Here is a 10,636-nt window from a genome sequence, read left to right on the forward strand (position 1 = left end):
ATGTCAATACATTTTAATGAATAAAAAAAATAATTCCACTTTGACAAAGTACTGTGTAGACTGTTGACAAAATGACCAAAAAAATGTAATCCCCATTTAACAATTAAAAGTGAGGAAATCCAAGGGATCAAAACTTCTACAGGTTAATTTAAGCTTTTTTTAATAAACCAGAAATGATTTCTGGTTGTTTATCAAAGTTATCTGGCTAACTCATCGATACTGCTTTGTAGTATACCCACAGGCATTCTTGTATGCAAACACACAAATACAAAAACCACTAGAAACAGTCTCTCCGTTGAGTCATTTATTTGTAAGGCACCATAGACATTTCCTTACTGCCGAGCGCTTCTTTCAGTCATGTTGTGTAGTCAATGTTTGTTTGGTTGGTTTACATTAGATGTGACTTTTCCCCACCACATCTCTTCTTTTAAATGAAGTTATAAGTATTGGTTTTTCATAACACAGATGACATACATTATCGCCAAGTACACACTTATGAAGTTTCACATATAACGACAAATTAAAGAGGTTTAAAAATTACATTTACAAAGCTCAACAAGGAGGCAACATTTCCTCAGCATTGTCAAGGGGGCAGGAGGGGGGGGATATTGGGTAGTACCTCTTTCCATATCACATCACATAATACACACGCTGCACTGACACGTCGTCTTCCATCACACGCATACACACCAAAAGCAGCTTTGAAACATACAAAAATGCTTAAAAAAGTATATATGTATATTGATATATAAATGGGCCCTTCACAACAGAAACACACAAACCATTCATGTCCGAGTTTTGCTCTAAATTCAATCAAACCTGCAATAGCAAAGTTTACAGTGTCTTGGTTTACAAACTACTGCCCGAAAACACACTTCTTATTCTGAAAACTTGAAGCATCTACCTGTGAGGGGAGTCTACCTGGCAGTAGTAGTAGGTTTTTAGGGTCCTGTGATTTTAATTAACCCATTGGGGGGGAATAAAGTCTGTGTAAATACTGGAGTTTGATTGAATACAGCCCTGGGTCTGGTTTGGCTTTGGTGTGGCATTGCTGCCACCTACTGTCCTGGAGAAGAACTAAAACTTATCGCCTTGAATTAGAAAGACAGTTATGCGTCTGAGGGTAGGTAATAGGTTAGTGCGCTACAGCTGTGTTCAACGGTTTGGCACCATGCTCGCTCACCACACATTCTAGCTCCAAGTGCTATGCTAACCAACAGAACGACATATGCAAATGTATTCCTCTCCCTTTCTACCAATAGGATCTGATCTGAATGAGCACATGATTGATGTGAAGTTTAGGTCCCGTTAGATTTAGGCCTCGTCCAGGATCAACCCTTACCCCTCGGACACTTCCTCTGTCTAGGGGGAAGTGCTTAGGGGCTAGGAGTTGATTTGGGACTGGACCATAGACTTGGTCAGTTAAGAGAGTGGACAGACAGGGGCGGGAGGGAGAATACGAAAGGTGGTTGATAAAAAATAAAACGTAAGTTTGCGCACACACACACACTCGCTCTAGCTCCTATGACTTTTACACTCGAATGTCTTATTCAAGTGGCCCTTTCAGAACACTGTCTGTGAGATCAGTGAGCAGAGTTAGCAGTAACTCTGCAGCCAATCAGCAGAGACCTACAGGAGGAAGTCGTCCGTAGACACTGATCAAAGGTCAGTAATGTTTTGATCGTTTAAATCTGAGCTTAAGGGCAACTTCTACTAGGAGAAAAGGAACAGAGGTCAGGGGTTAAAGGGTTAGCGCTAAGATGGGACCAAGTCACAATTTTGCAAGTCTCAAGTTTTAAGCTTTGAGTCAAGTCCCAAGAAATAACGGGCAAGTCTCAAGAAATAACGGGCAAGTCTCAAGTCAAGTCCCACAGCTCGAGTCAAGTCACAAGTTCCTAATTTTGGGTTTCGAGTCCTCAAGTCAACGGTTAAGTGTTTTATGCCAATTTCATTGCAACTGCAATGATTTAGGACCAACGTGTTTTAAAAACTGAACGCAACGATTCTTTGGGACTGATCCAGATGCCCTGATGCAGAGATGGCACCTCAGGTCCCAGAGTGGTTAGTTTCCCCTGGGGCTTGGACCTTTCCCTAATCTGGTAACCTAACCAGGTATAAAGACTTTTTAGGGTATGACAGTCATTAATCAGTTTTAAAATGGTTTTTATATGGACAATGATGTGAGTGGGACCCAAGATTATTATTTTTTTTTTACTCCTGGCCCTAGGGAGGACGAAAACCCCTGTCAAACTGCAGAAACCCTGTACTTGTTCACATGAATTATATTTAAAAACTAGACTAACAGGGGTTTCCTCTACAGACACAACAATTGCAATTGGACAATACAACTCACAGGGCTTGCTTTATGCAGGTTTGCATCGTGTAGGCCTCTGCAACTTTAATTCAAAAGTAACTCACACAGTCCATGTAAATCAGTAGTGTTTGATTAATTTCAGTTAATAGTTTTAGATTGAAAAGGTCAAGGCAGCCTAGCCAGTCCAAGTTTGAATTTAGCTTAAACCAAATATGATCATTCACATTTTCTCCTAACACAAATAAATGGTCTATAAAATAGGCTACATAACATTACCACCTGGCTGTTATCAGTAGCCTAGTTGATTAGACTGAGAAGTCATCTCGTTTTCTTCCCCTACAGATTCGGTGTAGGCTGCTGTAACATTTCGGGTTAAGAGTTCTTGCTTTTGTTTGTTGGGAGTGATGTGTTATCACGTTTGCTAAATAAATACCGCAGGACAGTGGAGAGTGGGGCACTTGATAAAATGTCAAGTCATAAAATGTCCAAGTCACGTGACTCGAGTCCACATCTCTGGGTTAGAGGTCAGGGTAGTATCTGTTGGCAATGGGTTGTCAGCAGCAATAGTGAACAGAGGAGAGGAAAGGAAAGGAAAAGAGGAAGGAGTCAGACAGAGGAGACCTGTCCAACAGGCTTGGTGACGAACTGATTTAATGATAATAGAAGATGAAAAAGAAGGATAAGGAAGCGATGGAGTGGAGGCCCAGAGAGTAACTCGAAAGACCTGACCCACGGGGTGACACCTACTGTATGAACACTCAACTCACCCCCTCCCCCTTAGCCCTCCCACAGTAGATCCACTCCTGGTAACCCATCAGTCCAACTTGTCTCACCCTCGCCCCGCTCTCCACTCCTTCCCATCCACGCTCCACCATCAGTCGGACTTGTCTCCGTCCTCTTCCCTCTGTTCTCTCTCTGCTGCGTCTCTGGCCTTGTCTTCTTTAGCCAGCTGGGCCTGAGCCTGGTGGGGAGGAGACCAGAGAACAAAACACAAGGAGTGGAAGAGAGCCGTGAACTGTCATGTGTGGGTTACCTGTAGGGGCGTGTGTATGTTACCTGCTAGGGGGGTGCACGTGTTACCTGCTAGGGGGTGCGTGCGTGTGTGTGTTACCTGCTAGGGGGTGCGTGCGTGTGTGTGTTACCTGCTAGGGGGTGCGTGCGTGTGTGTGTTACCTGCTAGAGGGTGCGTGCGTGTGTGTGTTACCTGCTAGGGGGTGCGTGCGTGTGTGTGTTACCTGCTAGGGGGTGCGTGCGTGTGTGTGTTACCTGCTAGGGGGTGCGTGTGTGTGTGTGTTACCTGCTAGGGGGTGCGTGTGTGTGTGTGTTACCTGCTAGGGCGTGCGTGCGTGTGTGTTACCTGCTAGGGGGTGCGTGCGTGTGTGTTACCTGCTAGGGGGTGCGTGCGTGTGTGTTACCTGCTAGGGGGTGCGTGTGTTTGTGTTACCTGCTAGGGGGTGCGTGTGTGTGTGTGTGTTACCTGCTAGGGTGCGCGTGTGTGTGTGTGTTACCTGCTAGGGGGCGTGCGACATCAACCAATTCTTAGACAATTTAGTATGGAATGCCTAGTCCTAATTGGTTCCAATTATAAGTAGGCATTCCATGCTAAATTGTCTAAGAATTGGTTGAGGTCATTGGAAACACTAATCTTCCTCTGTCTTTTTGACTATAAACATTAAAAAAGCATTATTTTCACATATGGTGGTGTTGGGAAGGAGCTGGAGATGATGAATTTGAACTTTTTTACATTTCCCTTTAAGTGAGGTTTCTCCACCACAAAGCTAGAATGCTGTCTTGCAAGTATTGGTTCGGCCTTACAATACTTGCAAAACATAAGCTTTCATTCACCTCCAAACTCTCCAAGCTTTTTCCTCACTGTTCGATGTACTTGTATGCTTCCCGCTGGCAGTGACACTGGCTAGCAGAGCAACGTCGGCGCTAACATCACTATTTGTGCTAGCGAAAGCTTCGCCTTCTTGTGTTGCTGGTGGCTCGACAACCATGGGTTCAGCCGCATCAGTATCACTGGCAGACACATCGGGCTCCTGTTGTTGATCTTGTCGCTTAAAGCTGCAATATGTATCTTTTTGGGTGACCTGACCAAATTCACATAGAAATGTGGAGTTATAGACCTGACATTCTCATTGAAAGCAACTCGAAGAAGTGGTAGATCCATTCTATGTCCACTATTTCTATGATTCCCGTTCTTAAGTTTCTTTTTTGCGCCTTTCATGTTCAGTTTTGTACACCAGCTTCAAAACAGTGAAAATATAATGTTTGGTTATGGAAAATATATTAGATTGTACAATGATTCTGTACACTACTTGCGTGTTTTGTCACAAACTGAAATGAGGCGAACGGTTAACATTTTTGTAACTAAGCGGAGCGATTTCCTCATGGTACACCTTTAAAATAAAATGTGGTCCTCTTCATCCTTCTCCTGACAGAAGTGAATGCAGATCCTCTCAAGGTAGCTATTCAAAGGCTTGCGTTTCCAGCCTACTGAGGTAGTTCCAGCCTCGGACTACATTATGCTACGATTGGCTCATTGAGCTGCGTGTTGCATTATGGTATTGGTAGTTCTTCGTGTGATTACCAACCATAAAATAGCAGAAATATTACAACCACGGCAATATTGGTTCTGGGGGTATAAGTCCCCACTTGGATTCATCACTTTGACCGTTTAGCGCATATTTATTTTTAGTCACATATGCGAGTGAAATGGTCACACTGTAGAGCCCTGGAGGTGTGTGTTGCCGATGGTAGGTGTGTGTTACCTGTGCATGTGCTGCCTGTGAGTGGGAGTGAGAGGCCAGGATGGAGGACAGGGACATCAGTCCGGCGCTGGAGGTTGGGGGGAGGCTGGGAGCAGACAGACCCATGGGGAGAGGGGCCATCGTGGGGAGGCCCAAGCCCTGGAGCTGAGACAACTGGTGCACCTGGAGCTGCTGCTAAACGCACAGACAGATACACATGGTTATATACACACATATTCATACACGAGTCACATATGCACGATTAACACACACACCAGCCTACCCGTATGATAGAGTTCATCTCAGGAGGAGTGACCTGCTTGGCTCTCTCTATGGCCCCTAGGACCTGCTGCTGATGCTGCAACACACACATCCAAACACATTTAACTATTGTACAGAATTAAATAGATTGACATTGTACAGCACGTTGATATGGGATTATGTTATCCTAAGGAAAAGTATGTGTAGAGAGGAGAGTGTAATACCTCTTGAGATAGGTAGGGGAGAACCTGAGCACAGATCCCGTTTAGTCTCTTCACGATCTCAGCCTGGGGAGAAGAGACAGACCGACAGTCAGAATCATAGAGATTTCTAGTGCCCAAAGCCCGTTTTAGCATGGGCAGCGCCATTGAAGACACTCACCATTTTTAAGTAGTTAACTGAGTGGTACTTCCTATGTGTTAAGGAAGGATCACAAAATTCCATTCAGATCATGACGGATCAGCCAATGGATTATACTTGTGAGGAAACATTCCATAACTGCAGGTGGCAGTAAATCGCCAACCTTGGCTTTATACCGTTTCAAACAACACAGTCTTGGTGGCCGTGTGCACCCTTTCAGTTTGTTTACCAACTCAGAAGTAGTAGAATAAGAAAATGTACTACTTCAAAATGGAGATGGACTCAATGGTGCCAATGCTCTCACAGATGCCATAATGGGAAAGATGCAATGTTGCATCCTCTAAAGATCTCTATGGTCAGAATACAACACTGGCTTTACCATACAACACAGTACCAGAGAGAGAGAAGGGGGAAGAGAGAGGGGGGAAAGAGAGTGAGTGAGAGAAAATAAGTTACCTGTTTGTGCATTTCAATGTTCAGTCCATAAGACATCTCGTAGTACTGCAAAAAGAAGATTTGGGAGTTTGTGACGTAACACTAACATACTGCAGAATTCCAAATCAATCCCTAGCCCTCAATACACTTGTGTACAGTACCAATCAAAAGTTTGGACACACCTACTCATTCAATGGGTTCTTTATTTTTACGATTCTCTACACTGTAGAATAGTGAAGACATCAAAACTATGAAATAACCCACATGGAATCATGTAGTAACCAAAAAACGGGTCAAACAAATCAAAATATATTTGAGATTCTTCAAAGTAGCCACCCTTTTCTCAACCAGCTTCATGAGGAATGCTTTTCCAATAGTTTCCCCATATGCTGAACACCTGTTGGATGGTCCAACTCATCCCAAAACATCTCAATTGGGTTGAGGTCGGGTGATTGTGGAAGCCAGGTCATCTGATGCAGCTCTCCTTCTTGTTCAAATAGCCCTTACACAGCCTGGAGGTGTGTTGGGTCATTATCCTGTTGAAAAACAAAATATAGTCCTACTAAGTGCAAACCAGATGGGATGGCGTATCGCTGCAGAATGTGGTAGACATGCTGGTTAAGTGTGCCTTAAATTCGAAATAAATCACAGACAATGTCACCAGAGAAGCACCCCCACACCACCTCCTCCGTGCTTCATGCTGGGAACCACACATGCGGAGATCATCCGTTCACCTACTCTGCGTCTCACAAAGACACGGTGGTTGGAACCAAAAATCCCCAAATGGGACTCATCAGACCAAAGGACAGATTTCCACCGGTCTAATGTTCATTGCTTGTGTTTCTTGGCCCAAGCAAGTCTCTTCTTATTGGTGTCCTTTAGTAGTGTTTTTTTTGCAGCAATTCGACCATGAAGGACTGATTCACACAGTTTCCTCTGAACAGTTGATGTGGAGATGTGTCTGTACTTGAACTCTGTGAAGCGTTTATTTGGGCTACAATTCCGAGGTGCAGTTAACTCGAATGAAGTTATCCTCCGCAGCAGCAGAGGTAACTCTGGGTATTCTTTTCCTGTGGCCAGTTTCATCACAGTGCTTGATGGTTTTTGTGACTGCACCCGAAGAAACTTTCCAGATTGACTGACCTACATGTCTTAAAGTAATGATGGACTGTCATTTCTCTTTTTTCTCTGATTGGCTCAAACACATTAAGGAAAGAAATTCCATAAAAATTAACATTTAACAAGGTACACCTGTTAATTGAAATGCATTCCAGGTGACTACCAAGAGTGTGCAAAGCTGTCATCAAGGCAAAGGGTGGCTACTTTGAAGAATCTCAAATATATTTTGATTTGTTTAACCCGTTTTTGGTTACTACATGATGCCATGTGTGTTATTTCATAGTTTTGATGTCTTCACTATTAATATTCTACAATGTAGAAAATAGTAAAAATAAAATAAAAACCCTGGAATGAGTAGGTGTCCAAACCTTTGACTGGTACTGTACATCTGAGAGAATTGTAGTAATGGCCAACGTGTATCCTAGGTTGGCTAAAAGTAAAAGAAGAGGTGATGATGTCACTCACCATGATGTAATGACGCTGCATCTCTGACTTCTCACTAGCTAGCTTGTCACACTCCATCTTCAAGCTGATTGGATATATGACAACATTTGGTAAGGAACATGTCTATATATATGAGTGAGTGCATGTTGGAATCTGAGTGCACGCAGTGTGTGTGACATGAGTGTTTGTGGGTATGTGTAGGTGGGTATTTTCAGTGTGTGACTGAGCATGTGTGTGTTTCAGTGTTACCTATGGTATTGTGCTTGTAGGAACTGAAACTCGTCCTTGATGCGGTCGCAGGAGTCAGAGGTGGTGAACTTGAGAGGCTGGGAGGACTGGGAGGAAGCCTGGGGGACAACAATAACAAACACAACAGTCAGAATCACCAAGACAACAACAACAAACAGTTAGACAATCAACAAGATATCAACAATCAGTGAGAAGCTGCGCTTCCATCCCCTACCCCTCTCACTGACGTGTGCATTTCTTCACTCCCCCTGTATGTGGGACTGTATGTTTATCAGAAGGGGCGTACACCTGGGTGTGTGATAGAAAGGGAACAGGCACGGTTTGTGACCGTGTGAGACAGATGGGGGTGGTATTGTTTGTTTAGTAACAGAGAGATTGACCTCTGAGATTAACCTTACAGCAGGGGTTTTTCCTAGGCTTTTACTGGGGGCTGTGGGGGGGGGGGTAATATTAGCGCAGGCTGAGAGGATGTGTGAGTCTGTGAGCATGTTCAGTGTTAGATGAGTTTTCAGAAGTGGCCAACTAACAAGAATGACCCCAGGCTGAGTCAGAGCCATAATCCAGTGTTAAGCTTCTCATCAAGGCCTTACTACTTCAGACTGGTGGAAGGAGGCCACCACCCAAATTACACCAGGGCTCTACAACTATCTTCCTGGAGACTTACTGGCTGTGAATGCTTCTGCTCCGGCCCCTACACAAACACACTTGGTTTAGCTAATCAAAGGTCCTCCTGATGAGGTGATTAGTAGGGCTGGAGCAAAAGCCTGTGCATCTATTAGAGCACACACACTCTCCAGGAGGGGCTGGTCACTACCAGAATTGAGAGAGGACAGGTTTATGCAGGGACAAACCCTGATAGTGTGAACTACAATCCCGGCCTAAGGGGTAGTAGGACGCTAAAGAGAAAGAAGAAGCACAGAAATAGGCTCAACCATAAACTGTGTACATTCTTATTTCCCACCCACTATCATCATTAGCACACCCGTCTTAATTTTAAAACCTTTAGGCCTAAATTATATAGCCACAACATCCCGCATATTTCAGTTGGTAGAGCATGGCACTTGCATCGCCAGGGTTGTGGGCTCGATTCCCTGGGCCACACATATATAAAATGTGGGCACGACTAAGTCGCTTTGAATAAAATAGTCTGCTAAATGGCATATTTTATTGTATATTACATCCACTTCTGTAGTGATCCCAAATGGCATAGTGGCTGGAAGTCCTTGAGACTAAAATGTAATCAAGGATCCAAATTAAAGACATCCATTGAATCCTCAATCAAGGGTACCTTTTAATTATTATTGTATGAATTAACTGACTTAATTCCACATGCCCTTAAGGTGTTAGGTTTGACTAAAAGACTGACAATAAAAAAGTTATCTAGCTAGCAACGTTGGCTAGGCTACGTTTTATTAGCACATGTCACTTTACCTAGCTAGCTGAGATATCCCTGTTCAAATATGTCACATTACTAATGAGTGGAAAACGTTTAGTATAGTAATATAGACTGGCTAAAATGTACAAATCCATTCACAAAGCTTAATGAAAAACGCTGTATTTAGTAATATTGGTTAGCTAACGTTAGCTAGCTAAGTGGGAGCTAGCCTGGAATGTAAACAAATGCCGGGGGCGCGTGACAGACAAGCGATTGAATCCATCATCAACAACACAAATGAAAACATACCACGGCCATCGTATATATCCCCCTTTATTCTTACATGGATAAAGCTTAATTGCTTATGTGGCTAGCTAGAATAGCTCGAATTTAGCTATCATCTAGCTAGTTATGCTAACGTTAGCTACTTACCGAGTGTCTTGATTGTGGAAACATCATGTCAATGGATTTATCGGTGTTCCTCAGCAACCAGGATAAAAATATCTAGACCCCGTTTTTGGACAGCTATAACGTCTTCCCTTTCTTGTTTTTTAGACAGCTACGTTAATGTTAGCTGGCTATGTATTTATCTTAACGTTATCTAGGACACCAGTTACCCGGTCTCGCGCCGTGATTGTTTTTTCTCCAATGCTGTTGGCTAGCTAGCGTTGGTTTTGATTTGGTTCCTGGCTAAAAATTTACAAATTGCACCAACAAAGGCTGAACATCAAGACGTGCAAAATTAGATATGGCACCGATTACGAAGAATCTTAAAATAAATCTGGGCTAGGTAGATGTTGACAAAGTCACAGCAATATCCTTTCTTGTTAGCTAACTAACTAGCTAGCAAATCTGAGCAGAGACATGCGAGCCAACGTAAATTTAGGTTGCAGATTTGTATTTTGTCCAATTCCTCGTAGATATTCTAGCTACTGTCAAGTGGGGCAATCGTGTCGAAAATCTGATCTTGAAAAGCGTCTTCAATTCCACAATATGTTAGCTAGCTACCGATAGCTGGCTAGCTAGCTAATGTCCACACACAAGCCTTCACTACTAGCTGAAACCACCCCTTGCGCTACAAAATGTACGAGTCATCGATGAGCGGGCGTTGCATGTGATGAGAGAATGAGGTGGCGCTCCGAAGGCCCATTTTAGATGTCAAATGTATAAAATTACAGTTTGCGGAAGTATTGCTGCTGCCGTGTGCCCCCGGTGGAAGGTGTGTAGAACTGTCCTCCGATGATGCACGCAAGTGTGAGATGTGGTGGTGGTTCCCTAACACTCATAACAATAGCCTGCTCATTTAATGTATAATAACCCCATTCC

The 10,636-nt window shown here is 43.5% G+C and overlaps 1 protein-coding gene across 2 annotated transcripts; it reads right to left on the bottom strand.

Annotated features, from left to right (window-relative positions):
• Positions 1-289: 289 nt before the first annotated feature.
• Positions 290-10,485, bottom strand: LOC109879724 (TLE family member 5). 2 transcript variants are annotated; one of them, XM_031792611.1, is made up of 8 exons: positions 9,743-10,485; positions 7,936-8,033; positions 7,708-7,771; positions 6,145-6,189; positions 5,553-5,615; positions 5,351-5,425; positions 5,089-5,262; positions 290-3,275 (listed from the first exon to the last, which is right to left on the bottom strand). In XM_031792611.1, exons 1-8 carry the CDS (start codon positions 9,767-9,769, stop codon positions 3,189-3,191), a joined length of 633 nt encoding a protein of 210 aa, XP_031648471.1. In that variant the 5' UTR covers positions 9,770-10,485; the 3' UTR covers positions 290-3,188. The 2 variants fall into 2 exon arrangements, with proteins under 2 accessions (XP_031648471.1, XP_031648472.1); XM_031792612.1 differs by having other exon boundaries at positions 5,089-5,259; positions 9,743-10,482.
• Between the last annotated feature and the right edge of the window lie 151 nt (positions 10,486-10,636).

The sequence above is a fragment of the Oncorhynchus kisutch genome, linkage group LG16 (assembly GCF_002021735.2).
Source record: "Oncorhynchus kisutch isolate 150728-3 linkage group LG16, Okis_V2, whole genome shotgun sequence".
Taxonomy (NCBI): domain Eukaryota; kingdom Metazoa; phylum Chordata; class Actinopteri; order Salmoniformes; family Salmonidae; genus Oncorhynchus; species Oncorhynchus kisutch.

Bases quoted from the DNA above. Each gene is read 5' to 3' on its own strand.
- LOC109879724 (XM_031792611.1), bottom strand. From the start codon at position 9,769: ATGATGTTTCCACAATCAAGACACTCG. The intron at 6,190-7,707 runs GTGAGTGACATC...TTCTTTTTGCAG, and splicing joins TGCAGCGTCATTACATCATG to TACTACGAGATGTCTTATGG. The intron at 5,426-5,552 runs GTATTACACTCT...TGTGTGTTGCAG, and splicing joins TCCCCTACCTATCTCAAGAG to CATCAGCAGCAGGTCCTAGG.